Consider the following 24,829-nt stretch of genomic DNA (forward strand, 5'->3'; position numbering starts at 1 on the left):
AGTGCTCCCGTCAGACCGCGCGGCGCTTGGGAGGACGACATGGCGCGAGAGCTGCGGGCGCTTCTGCCGTGGGGTCGCCGCCTGCGGGCTCCGTTTTGGCCTCCCGCGCTGGCGTCCGCTCCGGGAGGTGAGGGCAGCGGGGCGCCCCTCCGAGGGCGGCGCGGGGTAGGGCTTCTCTTCCCCGCCACCCAGCAGGCCGGCGAGGGGCGCGCGGAGTTGCGGGTTTCAGGCCCCGGGGCCGGGCGCGTGTGCGGGACCGGCTTGCCTGTGTGAGCGCGTCGGGGCCCGGAGTCGGTCAGGAGCCCCGCGCTGCTCGGTTCCGCGGTTCCCTGGGTGCAGGCGCACTGGCTCAGCTCGGCTCGGCTTCTGGCGCCCCGACGGCCACCCTGGCCCTCCGGGTGGGCTCTGGGCTGTCGACCACTGTATCCGCAGGGCCAGGAATTGGTAGGTCGAACCGTGAGTGGAGAATGACTTTAAGCCCCGCTCTTCTGCTCCCCACTCGGAGGTATCCACGGTGACGGTTTGGCGTTCTTTCTGGGCTCATGTTACATGCACGTGTAAATGTACATGTGCGTGTGTAACTTCTGGCATAAAAAGATCTGAGTCAAATATGCATCGTGCTCCAGCTTTTTATATTTTTTAACGCGCCCAACGTTCCTCCTCATACGTCTTTTCAAGTCCATATGCAGGTATCCAGCGTGTCTCCAGTGGCTCTTTTGTATTGTGGATGTATCTTTCTTCGCTTAACGTGCTATTGGATGCAATAAAGATTATTTCAGGTTATTTTATTACAGCGTGGAGTAGAATGAGTACTCCCCCGCCTCCCTTGGCCCTGGAGATTGAACCCAGAGGCACTCTACCACTGAGCCACATCCTCAGCCCCCAACCCCCGTTTTTTTATGAAATTTATTTTTTTAGTTGTAGATGTACACAATACCCTTATTTTTATGTGGTGCCGAGGCTCAAACCCAGTGTCTCACACGTGCCAGGCAAGTCCTCTACCACTGAGCTACAATCCCAGCTCCCACCCTTTTTATTTCTTGTTTTACCACAGGGTCTTGCTAAGTTACTGAAGCTAACTTGAAACTTGTGATCCACCTGCCTCAGCCTACCAAGTCGCTGGAGGGACTTGGGACATGTTTATTCTGTTTATCTCCTTCCCTTCCTCTCTGTCCTTTCTTCCCACACGTTTTTTTTCTTTTCCATACTAAGGATTGAACCCAGGGTAAGTTAACTACTGAGCCACATCTCCAGCGCCCCCCCCCCCTTTTTTTTTTATTTTGAGACAGGGTCTCAAGTTGCTGAGGTTGTTTTTTAAACTTGGAATCCTCCTGCCTCAGCCTCCCAAGTCTCTGTGATTACAGGTCTGCACCACTGTGCCAGCCTAAATATTTTATTTTATATGATTGGAAGTCTTTCTAAAAGACATTGGTTAGTTGGAACCTACCTGAGTCATTCTTTGGTGGTTTCCAGGTGTTTATGAATGTTGGTTCCTGGCCTTCCATCGAGTGCTTTGGCCCCTGTAGGGCTTTGAGATTGAAGAATTCTTCATCTATAAAATGCCCCACACCAAAACTGTGTCTTGAGTACTGAGGGGTTATCATCCTCCATTGCAGTAGCATTAACCCGCCAGGCCTCTCTGGAGCTGTGAGTGAGCAGTGCCATTAACATGTACCAAACTCTTGTTTCTTTCCATAGTGTCAGGGTTTATTAGAACAGCAAATTCACCAGCTACTCCATTGATACAGCTGGCTACAAGTTCTTGTATTCCATTCTAATGTAAGTTTTTAATATCTGTGGTGCTTAATCACACATCATGTTTTACACAATGATATATATACATAGGTCACAGAAAGTCTAAGAAAGGGTTGAGGTGGTCACAGGGTTACCAGATGCTATGCCAAGAGCACAGACTGAGAACTGGTTTAACAAACCAGTTGTTCAGAGTTAAGACAGTGGGTCTGGAAATACAGAAGGCAGTTTCAGAGTATCAGCTTGGAGTGGGCTTTGGGTGGTCATGAGGCTAAGAAAACCCAAGCTCTGCGGAGGATTGGAGATGGAAGCTGATGTTTAATCACTGTGACGATTTTCCTGGGCCAGGTTTGGATGAGTGACCAGGTGCTGGGGCCAGGGTGCTGGGGCTCCTTCATTTATGGATCTTAGCTGAGGGGATTACATCTGCTGAGGTTAATAAGCTCCTGTGTCTAGTTCTTCTGATAGGATTTGGGGTGTCCATGTGTCCAGATGATTCCTTCTGATTGAGTTTGGTAAGTTGGCACAGGTTATTTATCACTTTGTGCCTTGTGGTTGTGCCATGTAGATGGTGGTAGTTTACTTGTACAAACAAGGTATGGAGTCACCCCACTTTGGTTCTTGGACTTAAAAAGGAGTAACTCATGGCAAGTTACTGCTTTACAAAGTGGAGTAGCTCAGGATTAGGCACAGCCCCAAAACTGTTCTGTTCATCATGGAGTAAGTCAGGATGGCACAGCCTGCTCTCTGCAGGAGCTGTGTTCCCAGTCCTGCCCCGACTTCACATATGGGTTAGAGAAATAGGTAATAAAAATTGTTGGTGTCAGATTGCCCCTGGCCCAGGGCTTTGCTCATGCTAGGCAAGGTCTCTACCAATGAGCTACATCCTCACCCTCTTAACGTCTTAGTGTTTAAAAGGAAGTTGTGGGTTCTTTGTGGGAACACAAATAGCCTTCTGTGACCAAAGCTGGGAGCATGAATTTCACGTCCCACTTTTCCACTGTTGAGCAGTGCCCTTCCCTTTTTGTTTCTTTTCTCTGTGTTCAGAGAGTTGATATTTCCTGATAACTGAGGTGTCAGTGTACCTAGCCATTAGAATAACTCTGAAACTCACTGGGTTTGAAGAACAGTGAAAATGTTCAAGAATGCCAGGGTAAGAGTCTGGGGGAATGCAGGTCCTTACATAATCAGAAAGGGGAATAGTCTTCTGTCCAAGTGACCTATGCCGTCCATTCAAAGTAGAGGCAGAGGTTAACTGTCAGAGTGGACTGACCCAAAAGCAGAGCATTCCATGAGCACAAAATGGAAAGTAATTGTTGCGGTTCTAGGGGACTACCATAATCTTTCTCTTGTGAGAGAGTATTGATTCTGCTTTTAACTTATCTGGAAGCATCATTAGTTTACACAATTTTAAATTTACAGGTAAGCTGATGATTTATTCTGTAGAATCCAGAGCTTTAAATTTAGAAGTATTTTAAGTGAAATATATACTAGATGAGTGAATTTCAAACTTGTTTGTGGAACCTCATGGGAAGTGTATTTCACAGGCTGGGGTTGTATCTCAGTGGTAGAGCGCTTGACTAGCACATTTGAGACACTGGGTTTGATCCTCAGCACCACATAAAAATAAATACAAGTATGGTGTCCATCTACAACTTAAAAAAAATACTTTAAAAAAAGTCATCATGACCTGCTATATAAGTATACATATCCATTTGTAGGTATGTGTACGCATTGAACCTGACCAGGAGTTTTGTAAATACCCCTTATGTATGCATTCTGTCGCTTTCTGTTTCTTTCTTTTCTTTTTTTTTTTTTTTAAGTTGCCAATGGACCTTTATTTTATTTCTATGCAGTACTGAGAATCAAACCCAGTGCCTCGCATGTGCTAGGCAAATGCTCTGCCACTGAGCTACAACCCAGCCCTCTTATTTGCTTTTGTTTTGAGATGGGGTTTCCCTCTGTTGCCCCAGACTGGCCCTTCCTCCTGGGCTCGAGTGATCCAACTCAGTCTCCTGAGTGCTGGGACTGCAGGTGCATGCCACTGCACCTGGAGATCAATTTCACTTAAAAAAAAAAATTCTAACTAGGTTTAGTGATGCATGCCTGTGTCCCTTTGGAGACCAAGGCAGGAGGATCACAAGTTTGAGGCCAGCCTGGGCAACTTATCGAGACCCTGTCTCAAAAGAAAAGATAAAAAGGACTGGGAGTATAGCTCAGTGGTAAAGTGTTCAGGATCCAATCCCCAGTATTGCAAATAAAACAAAAACCAGAACCCTTTATGTTACATGGCTATACCTCCTGAGAAGATTAACGCACCCAAACATCCGTATGGCACTTTGGTTGGCTGAAGAGCTTCAGGTACCTGTGTTTTGCTGAGCCCTGTTCCGAGTGTTGTGGGGATTCTTAGGGGGCACACAGGTACTGGTGGGGTGGGGTGCGACTGAAATGGGAAAGTGCTCCCTGGAGTGTGAGGTGAGGAGCCCTGTGGAGAAGCCAGGGCAGGCCACAGTGGGACTGCCGCTTTGGATGCAGGGACGTTGGTGCTTGGGTCCCATGCAGAGCTGGCTTTAAGCAAAGGCTTGCAGGAGGTGAGGAGTAAGCGGGCTCTGGGCGCAGGAGAGGGTTTCAAGAGCGTAGGAAAGTGGGTGCCAGGGTCTTGAGGAAGGTGTGGATTGGCACATTTGAGGGAGGTTGGGGGAGCTCCTCCAGTTGATAGTGCCACCAGTGTCTAGTGTGTCTGTGACTTCACACCTTAAGGTTGGGGTGATAGTTGAGAATAAGTATTGAGTTAAACAGACTTTAAGAGTTTTCTGAGATTAAAAACAATTGAGAAAAAAAGTTTTCTGAGAAAAAAAATCTTCCTGTGTTTTTATTAATTAGAAGAAAAATGCTGTTTTACAGAACAAACTGGTGCAGTGAAAAAAGTTCCACCCTGACACCCCATGCCCTGCTCGCCAGGATGCCATGCACACCCATATACCTTGGGAAGGGAGAGATGTGGAGCCAGACTGGGACATGCAGTACGTGGTCTTACCTTCATTTCCGCTAGGCTTCTTCCCATCTGCCCTGAGAGCTCTCGTACGGGCTTTCCTTACTTTCTTAGTCTCTCCGTTTTAGGGTGTTCCCAAGCTGGTTTGGTTCCGTTTAATCACAGCACTGCCAACAGTTCCTTACGCCTTTCCCAATGCTAGAGAAACAGTATTGTAGAAATCTTTGTCAATCTGGTAGTGAAAATGCATTTCTTTTTTTTTTTTTTTTCAGCCCATCCTTTTGTTTTTTATTTTGAGACAGGGTCTCACTAATTTGCTGACGCTGGCCTTGAACTTGCCCTCCTCCTGCCTCAGCCTCCTGAGTAGCTGGGATTATAGGCCTGCACCACCATGCCTGACAAAAACATTTCTTTAGATATGAATGTGGTAAAACATCTTGTTCTGATTCTAAGTTGTTGATGATTTTCTTCTGTAAGTTGCCATTTTTCCTCTGGGCTGTTAGCCTTTTTCTTAGAGATTTATAAGTGCTCTTGGTGTATTAGTTGACATTTTATAGTGCTTCAAATTTTCTTCTAGTGTGTTCGTTGACTTTTTAATTTTTATGTGGTCCTTACATTTATGGCTTCTTGAGTTATGTGTCTTGTTGAGAAGAAATCTCTCCACTTTTTAAGTCATTTTTTAAAAAACTTAAGATGCTCAACATCATCAGTCATTGGGGATGCATAAATCAAAACCACATGGAGATACCAGTTTACGCCCACATGGGCAGCTGTAGTAAAAAGCAGCATGGGCTGAGGAGTGTGGGCGAGGCTGTGCAAGAGGCAGCGCTCTACGCATGCGCAGCGGGGAGGGTGGAAAGAGAGCTGCCCTTTGGAAAACAGGCTGCTCAGGCTGTCGGTCACCTCCAGAGCCAGCAGTTCCACTCCTCAGTACGTGCCCTAGGGAAATGAAAGAATGCCACGTGAAAACTTGTGCAGGAATATTCATAATAGCTGAGAAGTGAAGACAACTCAAATGTCCATCAGAAAATAGAAACGACCAACAGCTGATTAATGAAAAACCAAAATGTCCTTTCTCCTTGCAGTGGAAATTATTCAGCTGTAAGAAGAATGGAAGCGTAGGGCTGGGGAGATAGCTCAGCTGGTAGAGGGCTTGCCTCGCAAGCACAAGGCCCTGAGTTCGATCCCCAGTACCACAAAAAAAAAAAAAAAAGAAGAATGGAAGCACTGAGCCATCCGTGGCACAGATGAACCTTCAAAGCATTGTGTTAAGTGAGAAGCCACTCTGTGATTCCATTTATGTGTAATGTCCAGAACAGCAAATCCACCAAGCACAAGTAGATTAGTAGTTCCTGAGAGCTGGAGGAGTGCGGGGCTTCTTTTTGGATTGAGAAGATTTTCTGGAATTGGTGGTGGTTGTACAGCTTTGTGAATTGACTAGAAACCAATATATTAGTTTGAATAATTGTTTTAAAAGTTGTGTTTTTGGGACTGGGGGTATAGCTCAGTTGGTAGAGTGCTTGCCTCACAAGCACAAGGCCCTGGGTTCAATCCCCAGCACTGTTTAAAAAAAAAAATTTTTTTTTTTTTTTGTTGTTATGTTAAAAATAGACAAATCATGGTTCACGGGAAGAGTACTGTTGGTCAGTAAGGGGCCCTGGGTTTGGGCCCCAGCACCACAAAGAAAAAAAAAAAAAGACAAGAAGAGAATTGGCAGTTTGTACTTTGTATTTAGAGACATTCCCAGGCTGGGGATACAGATCCTTCGGTAGAGTGCTTGCCTCGCAAGTGTAAGGCCCTGGGCTCAACCCCCAGCTTCGCAAAAATAAATAAATAAAGAGAATACACAGAGACATTCCCCCATGCTATGCTCTTTTTTATTTTTTTAGTTGTTGATGGACCTTTATTTAAAAAATTTATTTATCTGTGCCATTGATAAATTTATCAAACCCAGTGCCTTACACATGCTAGACCAGCACTGTACCACTGAGCCACAGCCCCAGCTCTTCTATGTCCTTTCGTAAGTATGCTTTATACCTTTAGTGATTTTTTTTTTTTTTTTTTGCGGTACTGGGGATCGAACCCAGGGCCTCATGCTTGCAAGGCAAGCACTCTACCAACTGAGCTATCTCCCCAGCCCTACCTTTAGTGAATTTTTATGTGTTTGTTGTAAGTGGGTCATTTCCGTAGATAGTTTTATGAACAGGTTATGCCGTGCTAGGTTATTGATGCCTAGTGCAGAATTCAGAGGACAGTGTGTGCAGTGAGAAGCACCTCTCCCCCGCTGCTGTGGCTCAGACACCAGTCCCTCCTGCTCCCGCTGCCTCCCTGGTGCTTCCCTCATGCACCCAGAGGTGACTGCAGGCCTGAATTTTTCACTTTTTATTTCCTTTTCTTTGTATTTCTCTATGTGTGTTAATACATACATACATAGTTGTATATATATTAAGCAATGTGTTGAGGTCATACTGTGTATATTCTGTGATTTGGGCAACACTTTTTTCTTGGCTTTATCCCTGCTATTGTTCCCTGCCCTAATTAACAGCAATATGTTTCCTTTTTTCTTTTCTTTTTTTTTTTTAAGCAGGAATTTACTTAAGTGACCCAGGAGCACTTAACCACTGAGCCACATCCCCAGCCCGTTTTATATATTATTTAGAGACAGTCTTGCCAAGTTGCTTAGGGCCTCGCTAAGTTACTGAGGCTGGCTTTGAACTCGCTATCCTCCAGCCTCAGCCTCTCAAGCCACTAGAATTGATTACAGGTGTGTGCCACCATGCCTGGCACAGCAGTGTCTGATTACAGCATCTGGATCTGTGGGGATCAGCCTCCATGAACTGACTTTTCTGTTGAGCAGGGGTTACATTTCCCCTTTATTTATCAAGTGATTTATTTATTTATTTTTTATTACACCCTGAGTGCTATGGATGCTATTTTATGGAGTCTCCGGGCTGTTATATTCCTGTGGATTTCTTCTGTTTTAAAGTGGGCTGTTACTTGATCAAACTGCATAGACAACAAAACCATTCTTTGGTCCTTGGAGGAACTGCTTGTAGTTTGCCCACACCCATGGTTTAGGTCCATCAGAAACCCTGGAGTCTCCTTTCTTTGACTCTTTCCCTTTAGGGATTCCCCCTTTCAGCTTTGTGATTGCTCTAGTCTTCCCCTCTGGCTCTTCCAGCCATTGTGCGCATTTCTATTGGCAGTTAGCCACTCTGTCCTGACCTAACTCCAGCCTGCTTCCTTTTGTGTTGATCCCTTCTAGGAAGTGTCAGCTTGCCCTCAGAATCTCCTGTTCTTGTCCTTTAGAGCCTCTGATGGTCTCTTTGTTGGTGTTCCTGAGTTCGTGGTTATCTGTAGGAGACTTGATGTGGTCGAACGCAACTCAGCCCCTCAGGAAGTGGCACTCTGTGTATTAGGTTTGAAGTTAAATGTAAAGTAGTTTCTATTGCTATCACTCATGGTATATTAGAGATGGTGCTAGGCGAGGTGACTGTCTCAAAATAAAAAGGGCCGGGATGGGCTCAGTTGTAAAGCACTCTGGGTTCAGTCCCCAGTACAAAAAAAAGAAAAAGTGGAAATGGTCTGATTGGTATATGTAATTCCAGAAAATCAATTAGAATATTCCTAAGGAGCATAACTGAAGATGACATTTTAACGTAAAGCCATAGTAAGGTCAATGACTGATAGGACAGGTGAGTGTTCTTTTTATATGAAACCATAGAGCCAGTATATTTACTCACTGACCTTATTTGGGTGGCCCCTGTGGACAGATGCTATTCTTATTCCTTCAAACTAGTCAAAACAGGGGCGGGAGGTGTAACTCAGTGGTAGAGCACTTGCCTAGCACATACAAGGCCAGCACCACACACATACACAACAAATAAATAAATTAACTTGTCTTGTAAGCCCCTGAAGGACACCTAACGCCACTATGGACCATCCGTGGCTCTGCTGGAACACAGTGATGTCTAGGTTTATAAGAAGTCATGCATCTGGGAGCTGGGGTTGTGGCTCAGTGGTAGAGTGCTTCCCTAGCATGTGTGAGGCACTGGGTTTCATCCATAGCACTGCATAAAAATAAATAAATAAAGCAAAGGTATTGTGTTCATCTACTACAACACCAACAAAAGTTCCTCATCTGGAAAATGTATTGCTTTTGTAATAGATGCCTCCTGGGAGGTATGGATGTTCTTGCCTTCAGAGCATTTGATACTAGGAAATATAAGTTCGTCCCTACTCTAATTTGGTGAGATAAATTATATAGTAACAAGAAATTAATAGAAAAGATGCCACAAGCTAGCACGTAACAGCAGTATTAACTGAGCAACATGGAAAGTAAGTGCTATAACTCTTTGTAGGGAGAGGTTACTGAGGACCTCTATAAAGGGGAGGAGGGCCTTGATAGAAGACGTGCAGCCAGGCTTTGTGTGTGATGTCACATTCAGACTCCCAGTGTTTCCCTTTCTGTGCCACCCCAAACTGACTGATGCTTTGACACAAGGACATTGTGGCCTGGCCTTGAGGTTTGTGGCTTTTCCTTTAGGGTGTGGGGGAAATATGAAGACAGATACTGTGCAGATGGTATGTTGGTATCTGATTTGGGCAGATTTATTGCACTCTTCTGGTTTATTTGTGGAGTCATTTTAGAAAGTTCAGTTAACCTAAAATCAGACCTGCTTTTTTTTTTTTTTTTTTTTTCCACAATATTTTTTTTAATTTTTTTTATTGTAAACAGGTGGGATACATGTTGTTTCTGTTTGTACATGGAGTAACAGCATACCATTTGCGTAATCATACATTCACATAGGGTAATGATATTTGATTCATTCTGTTATTTTTTCCTTCCCCCCACTCCTCCCACCCCTCTTTTCCCTCTATACAGTCCCTCCTTCCTCCATTCTTGCCCCCTCCCACCCCCCATTATGTGTGATCATCCACTTATCAGTGAGATCATTCGTCCTTTGGTTTTTTGAGATTGGCTTATCTCACTTAGCACGATATTCTCCAATTTCATCCATTTGCCTGCAAGTGCCATAATTTTATTATTCTTTATAGCTGAGTAATATTCCATTGTATATATATATACCACAGTTTCTTTATCCATTCATCAATTGAAGGACATCTAGGATGGTTCCACAGTCTGGCTATTGTGAATTGAGCAGCTATGAACATTGATGTGGCTGTATCTCTGTGGTATGCTGATTTAAATCCTTTGGGTATAGGCCGAGGAGTGGGATAGCTGAGTCAAATGGTGGGTCCATTCCAAGTTTTCTAAGGAATCTCCACACTGCTTTCCAGAGTGGCTGCACTAATTTGTAGCCCCACCAGCAATGTATCAATGTACCTTTTTCCCCACATCCTCTCCAACACCTATTATTGCTTGTATTCTTGATAATCACCATTCTAATTGGGGTGAGATGGAATCTTACTGTAGTTTTGATTTGCATTTCTCTTATTTACTAAAGATGGTGAACATTTTTTCATATGTTTGTTGATTGTTTGTAGATCTTCTGTGAAGCGTCTGTTCATATCCTTAGCCCATTTGTTGATTGGGTTATTTGTATTCTTGGTGTAGAGTTTTTTGAGTTCTTTTTATATATTCTGGAAATTAGTGCTCTATCTGAAGTATAAGTGGCAAAGATTTTCTCCCACTCTGTAGGCTCTCTGTTCGCATTGCTGATAGTTTCCTTTGCTGAGAGAAAGCTATTTAGTTTGAATCTATCCCAGTTATTGATTCTTGCTTTTATTTCTTGTGCTATGGGAGTCCTGTTAAGGAAGTCTGCTCCTAAGCCAACAAGTTGAAGATTTGGACCTAGTTTTTCTTCTGTAAGATGCAGGGTCTCTGGTCTGATTTCAAGGTCCTTGATCCATTGTGAGTTGATTTTTGTGCAGGGTGAGAGATAGGGGTTTAGTTTCATTCTGTTGCATATGGATTTCCAGTTTTCCCAGCACCATTTGTTGAAGAGGCTATCTTTTCTCCATTGCATATTTTTGGCACCTTTCAGACCTACTTTTAAAAGTACTATGGATTGGTGTAGTCTTAGAATTATGTTGCAAGATTCTTGAAGTTCCAGGTAGAAATATGGATTGCTTCTTCCCTCCCATTTTCCATCTGTGAGCACTTAAGTATTCAATCACAGCATATCAAATCCTTCCAAAAGAATTCTGAGTATTAAGGGGAAGACCAGGAAACACAAAACATGGAAATCATATTTAATCTTGAAGTGACAAAGGTTTTGCAAACAGAACTAGTTTTCTTAAAATATGGAGGGTTTGGGGGTGTGGCTCAGCAGCAGAGTACTTGCCTAGCATGCATGAAGCCTGAGTTACACGTTCTCTGTTGATTTCTATATCTGATCTAATAGAGGTGGCAAATTCATACAGAGCCTCTACTTTTAGTGCAGTCCTGCAGGATTTGTCCCAGCACCCTTCCTTACTGCTCCCACCTTTTTCTCTCCGTGGGGATCTGGACTCATTCAGTAAATTATATACACTTTCTTGAGCTTGGTCCACAGCCAGAGAAGTTTGGGGCTTGCTAACTTATACTGATGTACAGATTGAGCAACCTGAGTACAGTGGTTGTACACAGTCCTTTTTGAGGTTAGCTTCACAATGAACACCAATTTCTGAGGTCACTTAGGTTAGTTCTTGTCTGCTCTCAGGCTGGTTTTGACATCTGTAACAGTTAGACACACCTTTGCTACTGTTTATGTTTCCTTCTGTGTTCCTGCATGCCCTGCTTGGTTCATGGCTCATTTAAAACATTGCTATGGTTCAAAGAGATGCACAAAGAGGTATACTCAGGAGTGTCAAGTACCCTCCCTCTGCTGCCCGGTACCTGTACCCTGTTCTTTCCACTCCATTCATCACATGTACCAGTTAGGGGTTGAATTGTGACCCCTCCCCAAAAAGAAAAAAAAAAAAAAAAAAAAAAGAATCTAGAGTCTTCTCAGCTCCTGTGAATGTGACCTTATTTGGAGATAGGATCTTTGCAGTGATCAAGTTAAGCTGAAGTTATTAGGGCAGGCCCCAGTCTAATATGACTGGTGTCTTTATAGGGCTAGGATATGGAGGTTGGCCATACAGAAAACTCAGGGGGAGCCAGCCTTTCCACTCCTTGATTGTAGACCTCCTGTCTCCAGAATTGTGAGAGAATAAATTTCTGTTCAAACCTCCTGGTTCATGGCACTTCTTAGGGCAGCCACAGGAAACAATACACACCTCCTCGTAGGTAACCAATCTATTGTGGTTTGAATTGTGTCCCCAAGAAGACAGTTCGAGCCCTGACCCCTGATATCTGTGGACTAGTTGAAATAGATTCCTCTGACTCCAGGTGTTCTCTTGGGGTAGAGCAAGGTGGCAAAGGAAGGCACCCTGTTCTTTGCTGAGGGGACTAGCAAAGACTGGTGAGGAAAGGGCTTCCCAGCAGAGCAAGAGTAGGGCAGAGGGAAGTGATGGTCTCAGGAAGTGTACTCTGTGGCTGGAGTGGGCCAAGGCTTGCTCCTCCCATCGCAGAGGATTCTTTCAGCCTCTTGCCAACTGCTCAAGTGCTGGGGTTCTTGTTGGTGTATCCTGGGATCAAAGGTATGTGGCAGTTGAGTCCAGGTTCCATCCATCCTACCTGGAGACAGAATTCAGATCTCGCCTCCCTCCAGTGTCTGTTCAGGCCTCACCCATGCTGTGATCCTTTACAGCATGGAGGCCCCAAGAGCATACCTCGTGCGGTCCCTGGCCAGCAACGAAGCCTGACACTTCCCTTCTGTGCTCCTAGGGCCAGCTGTGCCAGGGCAAGAGGACTGAGCAGGGCATAGGGACTCCGCTCCCCAGCCTAGTGTCAATTGTGAAATTCTCTAATGCCAGCCATCACTTAATTTTAAGAAGTTTGTCTTTTCCTTTTCTTTCTTTCTTTTTTTTTTTTTTTTTTTAACTGTATTAAAGTGAACAATGTACTTAGGTCCAGAGAATTAAATATACTGTGGAAATTGAGTGTTTTCTCAATAGGGGTAGATGTGTTCAAGGTCTTCTGTCGAGACGTAAAGCCTAGGGTTGAGTTATTTATAAATCCAGGAGTAAGCCAGTAAAAAATGAAAGTTTGTGTACTTTATAGGAATGTGAAAGTTGATGGCACATGCTTGTAATCCCAGCAACTTGGGAGGCTAAGGCAGAAGGATTGTAAACTTGAGGCCAGCCTCAGCAATTTAGCACAGCCCTGACTCAAAAAAAAAAAAAAAGAAAAGAAAAGAAAAAAGCTGGAGATGTGGCTCATTGGTTAAGTACCCCTGGGTTCTTCCCCAGTGCAAAAAAAAGAACTCAGGGCTGGGACTGTAGCTTAGTGGCAGAGTGCTTGCCTAGCATGTGAGAGGCACTGGGTTCCATCCTTAGCACCACATAAAAATAAACAAAATAAAGGCATGCTCTCTGTATGCAACTACAAAAAAAAAAAAAAAATTAAGTGAAAAGAAACCTGACTCCTTATTTCTGTACTTTCTACATCATCCCTTTCCATTTGTTGCAAATCTGCACTATGTAGGAGAGTACCTGACAGACAAATGCATCATTTAGAGCTGGGTTCTTGCAGGGACTGTCTTGTTGACCTCCTGTGTATCCTTAACCATTCTGTGTCGAACATCTAAGCGACTTCATGCCCTGGCTGCTGACCCCTGGGTCCACCTGCTATGGAGAGTAGGCCCGTGTGGTTTCCATGGCAGCGAAGGCCATAAGAGTGCACAGCGCCAGGCTGGGGAGACCTTGGCACTGGGTGAGCCGCTGTCTCCCTGGCTGCAAGATAGAACATATCAGCCACTGTTAATCAGTAAAGTATGTCTGTGGTACCTGTGAGGGAATGTTACCAAAACAGCCACGCTGTATTCAGTCACTTTTCATTTCTCTAGAGCAGCAGGCTGACTTAGAGCAATTGTCATCGCTGCTAGGTGGACAAGATGTGAAGTAATTAGGGTATTCTGCTTCTGAATATTAACTGTCATCCTTTCCACACATTTGCCTTTTCAGGAAAGTCAGTTCTGTGTCCTCAGAGGACCCCACTCCATTTCAGGAGCCCCAGGCAAAACCTAGCTTTGAGCTTCTACTCCGGACATCCATACAGTACGTCACAGGCTGCTGAGGACAAGAAGGAGGAGCCCCTGCATTCCATTGTCAGCAGCACTGAGACGGTTCAAGGTAATGTGGTCTGGGGAGTCTTTCTTGGGTCACTGATGGTGGGGAAGGGGAAGTTTTTGAGGCAGAGACAGTGATTGACAGAGCTGCCTATTGACTTCAGCCCCATGTAACTCTTGGTTGTGGGGAGCATTCCCTAGACTAGTGAGTCCTCCATTTCCGTCCCAGCAAGCAACTTCTGGCTTTCTCCTGCTACGTCTTGCCCCCTCTGCTGGTCACCTGGGAGTGTTTTGTGCCAAGTGGCCGTTTATGGCACATCTGCTAATGATCGTGGAAGCAGAGTTTTGGCTCAGCTTCCGCAGGACTGAACTCTGAAGTACAGCAGGGTAGCCTCTGGAGCCAGGCCCGAAGGGGTTCCATTTCTGGCTTTTAAGTGAGGCAAGAAGAACAGAATCTTTGATGTTGAGAGACGTGAATTTTTGTCATTTTTCCTTTTTTTAAGTAATTTAATAGAATGCCACTTTTTTGGAAACCATAATGCAGGGTCTGGTTTTCAGGACCAGTCTGATTCTCAAGACCAGGAGCTTTGGGAAATTGGCCCCACAGCATGTGGGAAAACTTTTCTAAAGGACTAGGTGGAAAGCACCTAGTCCTTTCCATGGAGACAAGAGCCACATGGAGGACATGAGAGTGTCCTACTCCTGAGACCCCTTACCTGAGAGATTTTCTTTTCACTTTTCTTTTTCGTTCACTCTTTAAGAATATTTAAAACTTAGCTGGGCATGGTAGCACACACCTATAATCCCAGCAACTCTGGAGACTGAGGCAGAGGGATCAAAATCACAAGTTCAGGGCCAGCCTCAACAACTTAGCAAGACCCTGGCTCAAAATAAAAAGGGCTGGGGATATAGCTCAGTGGTAAAGTGCTCCTGGGTTCAATCCCCAGTACCAAAAAGGAAAAAAGGAATATTTAAAACTTAGAACCTTAAACATTCTTTGAGTGTTATAGTGTGTTCTTGCACAGAGATGGAAACACAGCTTTATTGACTGCATCTGTGATTCATTACCAGGGTCCATCTCCAGGCATGAGTTCCAGGCGGAGACGAAGAAGCTTTTGGACATCGTGGCCCGTTCCCTGTACTCAGAAAAAGAGGTGGGTGCCATCCATCACTTCTAGGGCTCAAATGCATTCTGGCAGAAGTGCTCTCACACCATCCTGGGGAGGTGCCAGGGCGTGTCTTAGTTGTGAGTATGCATTAGACTGCAGAGAGGCCCAGATCCTAATCTATCAGAGAGAGTATTTCACCAAAATCTGGTTTAGCTTCATGGATAAGTGTATCCAGATGATTTTGTGGGGGCTAGATTGACTCTGGGAGTTATTTGAATTCTGCTGATAATTTAAAAATCCCTCAAATGCTGGCATGGGCTGTGCTGAGGTCCATTTTGAGTTGCTGTTGGTGTGCCCTGTGGCCCCTGTTTGTTTACCTCTTTGCTGGTATGACAAGGTCTAGTGGGGCGTCAGCAGCTGGAGGACACCCCCGTCTGTGTGGCACGGAGCAGGGAGGGTTACAAAGGAACTTTTCAAACGCATTTAAGGATGACAAGACTTGGAAAAAGCAGAGAACAAACAGGCTGTAGGTTCTGTGTTCATTGCTGCCGGGAGGAAGGGTAAAGCACAGGGTTACAGAGTGGAAAGGGGCTTCACAGGAAATACCCCAGGTCTCCTCCTGCCAGACCAGCCGCCTCCTCCACCTCCCCTGTATGCTGTGTCGGGTAAAGGTGCCTCCCAGACTGAGAGGCCTCGTGGGCCTGGGGCCCTCTTTCTCCAGAGAGAGGCCTCGTGGGCCTGGGGCCCTCTTTCTCCAGAGGATGGGGGCTTGATGATCCCACTAGATGAAATGAAGCAGTGACCCTCTTAATGGAGTAGGAAAGATGTTCAGGGTGATATTTTGTCATCCCTGTGCAAGAGACAGAAAGAAACAGCCCCTTAATTGGTTTTTCTTAAAGTTTGAGTTAATAGACATGTAATAACATCAGACCTGACTGAAAACCCTGAAGGAAATATCAGTAGGAGTCCGAAAACTGCGTTGGAGAGGAGCGACCCACCCTTAATGTGTGGGCCTGCCTTGACCATCTGTTTGGAGGCTGAGTGATCTGTGATAGGTCTCAACTTTGAGCTATGGCAGATGCAGCCAGCCAGCCAGATCCTGAAGAGTTCGTGTCCTTTGTCTGCTTTCCTCTTGCTTCTATCTTATAGGTGTTTATACGGGAGCTTATCTCTAATGCCAGTGATGCCTTGGAAAAGCTGCGTCATAAGTTGATGTCTAATGGCCAGACACTGCCGGAAATGGAAATCCACCTGCAGACAGATGCTGAGAAGGGCACCATCACCATCCAGGTACCTCCATCTTGGTGCTCAGATATAGCACACTTCCCACCTCTAAGAGGCAACCAGGATGGTCTGGTGGCCAGCCGCCCTGCTTAATGACAGGCTGACACAGGGAGGCCACACCTGCCTTCCAGTTACATCTAGGCTCAAGTGACATGTGGACTATCCTTCCTGTTCTGAAGGATCCTGTCTTAATTTTACTATAAATTTGCACTTGCCCATCATAGAAAATTTGGAACACACAGAAGGCAGAAGAGAATGTAAAATTCCCAGTCTATGGCTTGCCTTTTTATTATATTTTGAAGAGCAAAAGATTTTTGTTGTTGTTTCATTTTTATAATGCAGGGGATGGAACCCTCATGCTAGGCAAGTGCTCTACCACTAAACTAACCTCCAGCCCCATAAGTTTTTAATTTTAAGGAAGTCAAGTTTATGACTTCTGGCTATTATGCTTCATGCTTTTAGTGATCTGTCTGGTACATTTTTGCTTCTTCCAAAGTCGAAAGTTTCTCCTAGAAGGGTTGTAGCTTTAGCTCTTACATTTAGATCTGCAATGAATTTTGGGTATGGTGTGAGGTAGACTGCAATCTGCTTTGTGTGTGTGGCTGTGCAGTTGCTTCAGTAGTGTCTGTTTAAGCACTTCCGTCCCCACTGCTCTGTCTGGGAACCTTGGTTAGAGGTCAAGGGGCGCTGCATCTGCACAGCTTTAGCACCTAGACACTCTGGTCTCTGTGGTCTGTGTAACTGTCCTTAAATGCCATCTTAACTGTTGCAGCTTTGTGGTAAGGCTTAAATTTAGGGAGTGTAAATTCTCCAGCTTTGTTCTTTTTCAATATATTCTAGGTTCTTTGCGGTGCTGGGAATTGAACCCAGGGCCTTGTGCTTGCAAGGCAAACACTCCACCAACTGAGCTATATCCCCAGCCCTATTCTAGGCTCTTTGTGTTTCCATATAGCACTAGACTTGACTTGTCATTTTCTACAAAACCTGTGGAAGTTTTCATTGATGTTGCAATGAATCTATAGATTAGTTTGTAAAGAAATCACTGTAAAATGAAAACAGGAACCACTAGATGCTTTTTCTCCTTTACATCAGCCCCATAATCGCTGTACTGCTGAGCTACATCTCCAGCTCTGTACTGGAACTTTCAACAGAATCCTTAGTGGAAAGAGCCATGGGGCAGTTGGTGTGGCTCAGTGATAGGGTATTTACCTGGCCTTCATGTGGCCCTGGCTTCAGTCCCCAGCACCCAAAATAAAGAAGAAATTTTCAGTGTAATTATATTTAATGACTAATACCTACCAGAAGCTAGTTTAAATCAGCCCTTTATCTGTGATTATTACATGTTCCACAATAAATGGATCAGACCAGAGTTTGGACTCTTCCTACCAGCACCTCAGAGAGAATTTACTAAAAGCCCCTCAACGTCCCATTTCTTGATGGGTGTTGGGGCCTGTGTAACAGGTGCAAGTACACCGTGACAGCAGCCAGGTATCAGCGCCCTGTGGCCCTGCTGTGCCTCCAGTGGGCCACAGGTCCTCTGTGGCCTGTCCTCAGGAAGAGCATTTAGAAGTGACTTCCTGCAAGGAGGCAAAACCTGCTTCTGAGTGCTTTCCCACTTCCAGGTTGATGGCAGCACGTAGCTCGTGCCTTGTATGGGGTGTCCGCATGTGGGAGCAGACCATGTGCACTCACAGGTTTGAAGGGAGGGAGGGCCTGTGGCGGCCTTCCTGGCACGTGGCCCATCTTCATCTGTTGGGACTGTTCTGTGCATGAGCAACACTAATGGTTGCTGGAGTTCTGGAGGCCAGGCAGCCTCACCAGCAGATTCAGTGTGTGGTAGAAGGAGCCCTGACCTCGTTCCTGAGGGGAGCCTGCTGGTGACTACTTACCAGTCCCCTTCTGACACCACCACCTGGGGACAGGGGTTGGGGAGTGCAGTGCCACAGCGTGCATGTGCCAAGCAGAGGGTGCAGAGCTGGCTCCATCTAGGACGAGACTTGTTTTCCTCCGAGTTCTGATACAGTGTCTCCTCCTTTGGTTTTTGTTCATTCCTGCATGCCAAGCACATGCTCTGCCCAGCCCCCAGGATGTTTTAATGACAAGTCTCCTACCCCTTCTGATTTTCTGCAGTCATGCAGAGCTCACATAACTGGACTTGGGCTTTCCTGATGCATGTGAGGTGTACTTCCCAGATCCCGTCTGGGTGGGACCACTGAGGCTGTGCCCCATGGGCCATGCTTGGCACTTAATGTCTTTCTCCTCAGGACACTGGCATCGGGATGACACAGGAGGAGCTGGTGTCCAACCTGGGCACGATCGCTAGATCAGGGTCAAAGGTAAGGTGGCATGGTCACTGCTTCTCCTCCGCAAGGTGGCCCTGGGTGCCCTGCTAGTGAAGCCTGGTCATGTGGGCCCCACAGAGGGCGCTGTGAGAGCAGCGTCGATTCCCTTTCAGCATCAGGGATCACAGGCACTGCTGAGTGTGAAGGGGTTCAAACGAGCTCTTTGCCCAGAGCTGGGAACTGGATGGCAGGTTCACAGCTGTCAGTTACCTCAAATGTGCCATTCGCCTCCTGATGCCTTTCTGTGCCCCCCTGGGCCTCTGATCTGCGTGGGCTTGACGCCATGGCACAGTGGACTGCCTCCTCCCAGGCAGCCTGGGGCCACAGTCTTCAGGAGAACAGGTCTGCTCACAACCACTTGGGGACTACCAGCCACTCGGGGGTCATATGGCCACCAACGTGGCAGAAGCTGATGCTGGGAAGAGGAGGTGGACCATCCAGGGATCATCCTCAGTGTGTCTGTTCCGGCCTGAGACAGGCTGGGTGCCCTTGCTGCCCCTCTTGGTGACTGAGTGCTTTTCTGTTCGTTTTTGTTAGCCTGAGTGGTATCATCTTCAGTCCAAAATGACTCACAGAAATTTCTTCTTTTAAAAAACTTCTGTGAGCTGGGGAGATAGCTCAGTTGGTAGAGTGCTCGCCTAGCAAGCACAAGGCCCTGGGTTCAATCCCCAGCACCGCAAAAAAAAAAAAAACAGACTTCTGTGACCACGACTTCCCCACCATTTGGGATGTCAGGGATGGTCTACACTGTTCTGTGTGGCAGCTGTTAGCTACGTGTGGCTGTTTACATTAAATGAAATAAGAGGAGATAAAATGTACAGTTCAGTTCCTCGGTCACAGCAACCACATTCGAGGTGCTCTGTGGCCACAATGCAGGTGCAAAACGTCCAGCTTGGCAGAACACTGTGCTGCACTGTGTTGACAGAGCCGAGCACACACATTTAGCCTTCAGACTGTCGATACACGAGAACAGCAGGTGCTCTGTGCTCATTGCCAGCCGTTGTGTGTTCAGGTGCCATGTCTGCAGATTTATCCAACCTTGACAATTTTATTTTTTCTTTTTGGTGCTAGGGATCAAACCCAGAGGCACCTTACCACTGAGCCACATCTCCAACCCTTTTTATTTATTTTTTTAAAATATTTTTTTAGTTGTAGGTAGACACAATACCTTTATTTTATTTATTTATTTTTTTCATGTGGTGCTGAGGATCGAACCCAGTGCCTCACATGTGCCAGGCAAGCGCTCTACCACTGAGCCACAGCTCCAGCCCCCCTTTTTATTTTTTATTTTGAGACAGGGCCTCACCAAGTTGCTGAGGCTGGCCTGAACTTGTGATCCTTCTGCTTCAGTCACCCTTTCCTGCTGGGAGAGAAATTATTTTTTAAAAATCATGTCTGCACTGAAGACATATAGAGACATTTTTCTTATCATTGTTCTCTAAACAGTATGGTGTAACTATTTACACAGCATTTGCACTGTATTAGGGAAAGATGTGTTATGTGCAGATGCTATACCTTTTTTTTTTTTTTTTTTTTTTTTTTTTTTGCGGTACTGGGGATCGAACTCAGGGTCTTGTGCTTGCAAGGCAAGCACTCTACCAGCTGAGCTATCTCCCCAGCCCGCTATACCATTTTATACAGGGAACTTCGGCATCGTGGGTTTTTGTATCTATTGGGGTCTTGGGACCTCCCCCTGGTGCTGAGGAACGGCTGTGCTGGGTTTGTGCTGATCTTCACACAAGGCTTCAAGTGTTGCAGACACGATGCGGAAGGCAAACTGAGAAGAGGCTTTGTTGTTGGTTCAGTGACCTGGTGGGTGGGGACGCTGCTCTTCCCACTCAGATGCAGCCCACAGGCCTGCCCTTGCCTTGAGAGGTGGAAGTGGGAGCTTTATGGATGAGCAGGGACTCTTCCCCTTTGGCCCATCTGTGTGTCTTTGGGTGGGTTGCTCCACCTCTGTGTGACTTAGTATCGATAGCATGGAAAGAGGGCATCTCAGCATGATCACCTAAGCATTAACTGGGATTTTGACATGTGCTTGAGAACCTACACAGAAAGTGAGGATATCAGCTCCTGCTGCCAGAGGGAGCGGCCTCCCTATGACCAGCCTTTGTCCTCTCAGGCCTTTCTGGAAGCACTGCAGAACCAGGCGGAGGCCAGCAGCAAGATCATTGGCCAGTTTGGAGTGGGTTTCTACTCAGCCTTCATGGTGGCCGACAGAGTTGAAGTCTATTCCCGCTCAATAGCCCCTGGGAACCCAGGTTATCAGTGGCTTTCAGATGGGTAAGTTAGGAAGCAAGCCTACATCACATGGGTACTGTCTTTGCCCTTGGGAACACTTGAGTTTGACCAGAGTTTGGAAAAGAACTTTGTTGAGAAAATGCAAAGGAGTGATTTACGAACTGTGAAATCTGACTCTCCTGCTCTGGGAAGTAGTTACGCTGTGGCTCCAGTGATCTGTGTGACTGGTCACCAGTCACTGTGCTCTGTGGTGTTGGCCCGTCCAGCTGAGCCCCTTCGGTGACTGGGTGTGGGACAGGCCTTCCTCCTGGGCCATCCTGCAGACAACTTCTTTGGCCTGGGTTCTATGGGGCACCTCTGGTTCTCCCTACCCTCTAGATTCTTTTCCTCTCCCCACCCCAGCAGGTTCTGGGAGGCCTCTGCTCAGCAGGTGGTGGGGCTGTGAGAGCCACTTGCTCGCTTTCTGTCCCCTGCGTGCTTGAGGGTGACAGCTGCTGAGTTGATTGGGTGGGCATTTCAGCAGCACTGCAGTGTTTGAGAGGCATGGGGACATAACCAAGTCTAAGCATTGTGTTCAGCTGGCCCTAGAACTTCAGCTCCAAGTCATGCATCCCAGCTGTGCACAGCAGCCCTGGGACAGGAGGCCTGGCTGGAGCACTGCCGGCCAGCTCCCTCAGTCCGGGTTGAGGTCTGTGAGTTCCATGGAAGTGGCTCTGAGAGTGCACGTGGCCAAGGCGTCAGCAAGGCCCCATTGGAGGGCATCCCTCTTCCCTCACTTCTTTCTTTCTCTCTCTCTCTCTCTTTTTTTTTTTTTTTTTTTAAGAATTTTACCTTTATTTATTTATTCGTCAGGGTGGCACTGGGGATCGAACTCAGGGGCACTCGACCACTGAGCCACATCCCCATTTTATACTTTATTTAGGGGCAGGGTCTCACTGAGTTGCTCAGTGCCTTCTTTTGCTGAGGCTGACTTTGAACTCTCCATCCTCCTGCCTTAGCCTCCCGAGCCTCTGGGATTACAGGTGTGCGCCACCAAGCCTGGCTTAACCTTTATTTTTTATTTGTTTATTACACTGTGCTGACTATCAAACCCAGTGCCTCACCTGTGCTAGGCAAGCACTCTTTCACTGAGCTACAACTCCAGTCCCTCTTTCCTCACTTCTGAAGTGGCTTCGGCTTTTCTCAGGGGCACCTGGCCTCTGCCACAGTTCAGAAACAGCACAGGTATCTGGTGTTGGTTTGGAGCTGGGTCAGGCCCCATTGGTGCCCTGGGTCTGCTTTCTGGTTGCTCAGGCCCAGGAAATTCTCCAAGGGAACCTGGAGACTTGTACCTATGCCCCAGCACAGAGGTCCTCATCCCTGGTGTACACTCTGTGACCTGGGGGGTTCTGCCTAGGTCAGAGGGGGCACTCCCCTGTGTTGGCTTGGGCTGTGCTTGTGAACATCCCAGGAAAGCAATGACTTTGCCCTACCATGCTTTGTAGACAGTGACACGTGGAACTGACATCCTTTCCCTTGGGTCTTAGCTCTGGAGTGTTTGAAATCGCTGAAGCTTCGGGTGTCAGAACTGGAACCAAGATTGTCATCCATCTCAAGTCAGACTGCAGAGAGTTTGCCAGTGAGACCCGGGTTCGAGGTGCGTGGTGCCTAGGCCCCAGCTGACCTCTGGGCCTTGTGTGGTAGATAAGCGGGTGGTGAGATGGACACAGCTGAGAAGGGCTGTGCAGGGCCTGGGCTTCCAGCGTGGTCGATAGGTCTGTAGAGGACAAAACTCTCGCTGACTCTTGGGGAACCCAAAGGCAAGGCTTGCTGGCAGATGGTACCCAGCCCTCCATCTCTTGTAAACTTGGTGGTCTGACAGAGCTGTCTAGCTGCAAGAGCTTGGGGCCTCTGGCCTTTCTCCCAGAAGGAACATTGCTGTGGGCTGTTTTGGAGTGGTCTCAGGGAACCTGGCCCTGGGAAGTCTGCTTCTCTTTGGGTTCTGCCACCACCTCCCATGTGACAGGCGGGCAGGACCTGTGCCTTACTGGGCCCTGCCTGCACCTGTGAGGTGGGCTTGCCTCAGCAAGCCCTGTCCTCACCTGGAGCGGCTTCGCTTTACTCTTGTCTCTGTCTCCTGCAGACGTGGTGACAAAGTACAGTAACTTCGTCAGCTTCCCTCTGTACCTTAATGGAAGGCGGATTAACACCTTGCAGGTGAGGCCCATAGCTACCTGCAGGGCTCAGGCAGCCCTGGAGACAGATGTGCACACTCCATGGACAGAAGGGCAGAGATGACCAGGGGTTGCTGCCCAGAATCAGGACGAGGTGTCTTTTGTGGAGAGATGAGATTGGGGGTGCTGGAAGGGCCCCAGACCCAGCACACCCAGTCCACACTCAGCGTTGATAGATGGCATGATTCTCTCTCATACTCAGCTCCAGCCTCCTGGTTGGCGCTTGCCCAACTTTACTGCCTTCAGGAAGGGACACTGCGAGTGCTTTCATGAGTCAGCCCGTTCTCCCCGCAAGTCCTGGAGGGGATGGAACTGGAGAGGGAGGGCCGGCCCCCACCACAGCCTGTCCAGGGGCATGCTCTCCTCCACTGACCTGTAGGGTCCTGGTGGGGATGCGGCTCACCATGCTCCCCCATCCGTCACTGTCACCAGGCCCTCTGGATGATGGACCCCAAGGACGTCGGTGAGTCGCAGCACGAGGAGTTCTACCGTTACATCGCTCAGGCATTTGACAAGCCCCGCTACACCCTGCACTACAGGACAGACGCACCTCTCAGTATCCGGAGCCTCTTCTACGTGCCCGAGACGGTGAGGCACTTGGCTCAGGCCTGCATGGCCCTCACATGTTGCGACTGCTGAGCAACCCCTCTGCTTCCAGAGCCAGGGCATTCCTGTGACCACAGTGATGGCTCCAAGTGGGGACATCTTCATGTAGGTGTGCCACCTCATTGGCAGGATTAGAGCAGAAGAAAAGTAGAGGCCTCTGGGCAGGGAGCACAGGCTGTTCAGTCTCCCACATGCACAGTGCAAGGGTGTTTCATGTGACGTCTTTCAGAACAGGCCTGGTCTCAGGTGCTTGGGTGCACAGGGAGGGGCCCTTGGAGCAGCTGCATGCTGGCTGGGCAGGGCAGGGCAGGGTAGGCTGTGTTGCAGGTCGTGTGAGGCTTTCCTCAGGATGCTCCAGAAAGGGGTTCAGAGTCATGGTGTGCTTCCACTCGTTCCTCACCCTGGTTCATGTGGACATATGGAAATGGGCAGATCCTGCAGTGGAGAGGCCTGTCCAGGGCTTAATCCCCAGGTTCCCATGCCTTCACCTGACCCGACTGTAATAGTGCCCATTTCTTAGTATCCCTTTGAGAAAGAGTTGGACTGCCCTCCCTCCAGGCGAGGTCCATGGGCCACAGCCTCAGCATCCTCTTAAGTTTTGTTACAAATGCTGAGTCTCAGCCTACCAGGACCTCTTGGGTCAGAGCCCACACTAGCAGGACCCAGTGCTGAGGCAGAGGTGGTGGTGCTGGTAATTGAACCTAGGAGTGTTTAACCACTGAGCCACATACCCAGCCCTTTTATTTTATTTTATTTTTTATGTTTTTGCAGTGCTGGGGATTGAACCCAGGGCCTTGTGCTTGCAAGGCAGGCACTCTACCAACTGAGCTATATCCCCAGCCCTAATTTTTTATCCTGATACAGGGTCTCACTAAATTGCTGAGACTGGCCTCTAATTTGTGATCCTCCTGCCTCAGCACCCTAAGTAGCCAGGATCACAAGTGTGCACCACTGCACATGGCTCACTCCAGCATGCATTTCTGGGAGGACAGAGCACACAGTCTCTGTGTGACTGCTGACCCTACTGCTGTGGTGAGAAAGGCCCACAGACAGTGCCTTGGGAACCACTGAAGCTGGGCCCCTGGACCTGTAGATGTTAAAATGGCAGTTTCCTATCTTTTCACATGTTGTTAATTATCTAATTTTTTCCCTAACCTTTTAAAACTGTATAAAT

At 47.2% G+C, this 24,829-nt stretch overlaps 1 protein-coding gene across 1 annotated transcript in view; it reads left to right on the plus strand.

Moving 5' to 3' along the window:
• Trap1 (TNF receptor associated protein 1) overlaps positions 1-24,829 on the plus strand; it is a 37,286-nt gene continuing 12,457 nt past the window's right edge. Inside the window, exons 1-9 of the mRNA XM_047533535.1 lie at positions 1-127; positions 13,757-13,924; positions 14,932-15,014; positions 16,119-16,259; positions 18,518-18,589; positions 20,718-20,878; positions 22,363-22,472; positions 22,959-23,032; positions 23,482-23,637. Coding sequence (XP_047389491.1) covers positions 40-127; positions 13,757-13,924; positions 14,932-15,014; positions 16,119-16,259; positions 18,518-18,589; positions 20,718-20,878; positions 22,363-22,472; positions 22,959-23,032; positions 23,482-23,637 — 1,053 coding nt within the window. The 5' untranslated portion in view covers positions 1-39. The remainder of the gene's footprint in view (positions 128-13,756; positions 13,925-14,931; positions 15,015-16,118; positions 16,260-18,517; positions 18,590-20,717; positions 20,879-22,362; positions 22,473-22,958; positions 23,033-23,481; positions 23,638-24,829) is intronic.

The sequence above is a fragment of the Sciurus carolinensis genome, chromosome 18 (assembly GCF_902686445.1).
Source record: "Sciurus carolinensis chromosome 18, mSciCar1.2, whole genome shotgun sequence".
Classification (NCBI taxonomy): domain Eukaryota; kingdom Metazoa; phylum Chordata; class Mammalia; order Rodentia; family Sciuridae; genus Sciurus; species Sciurus carolinensis.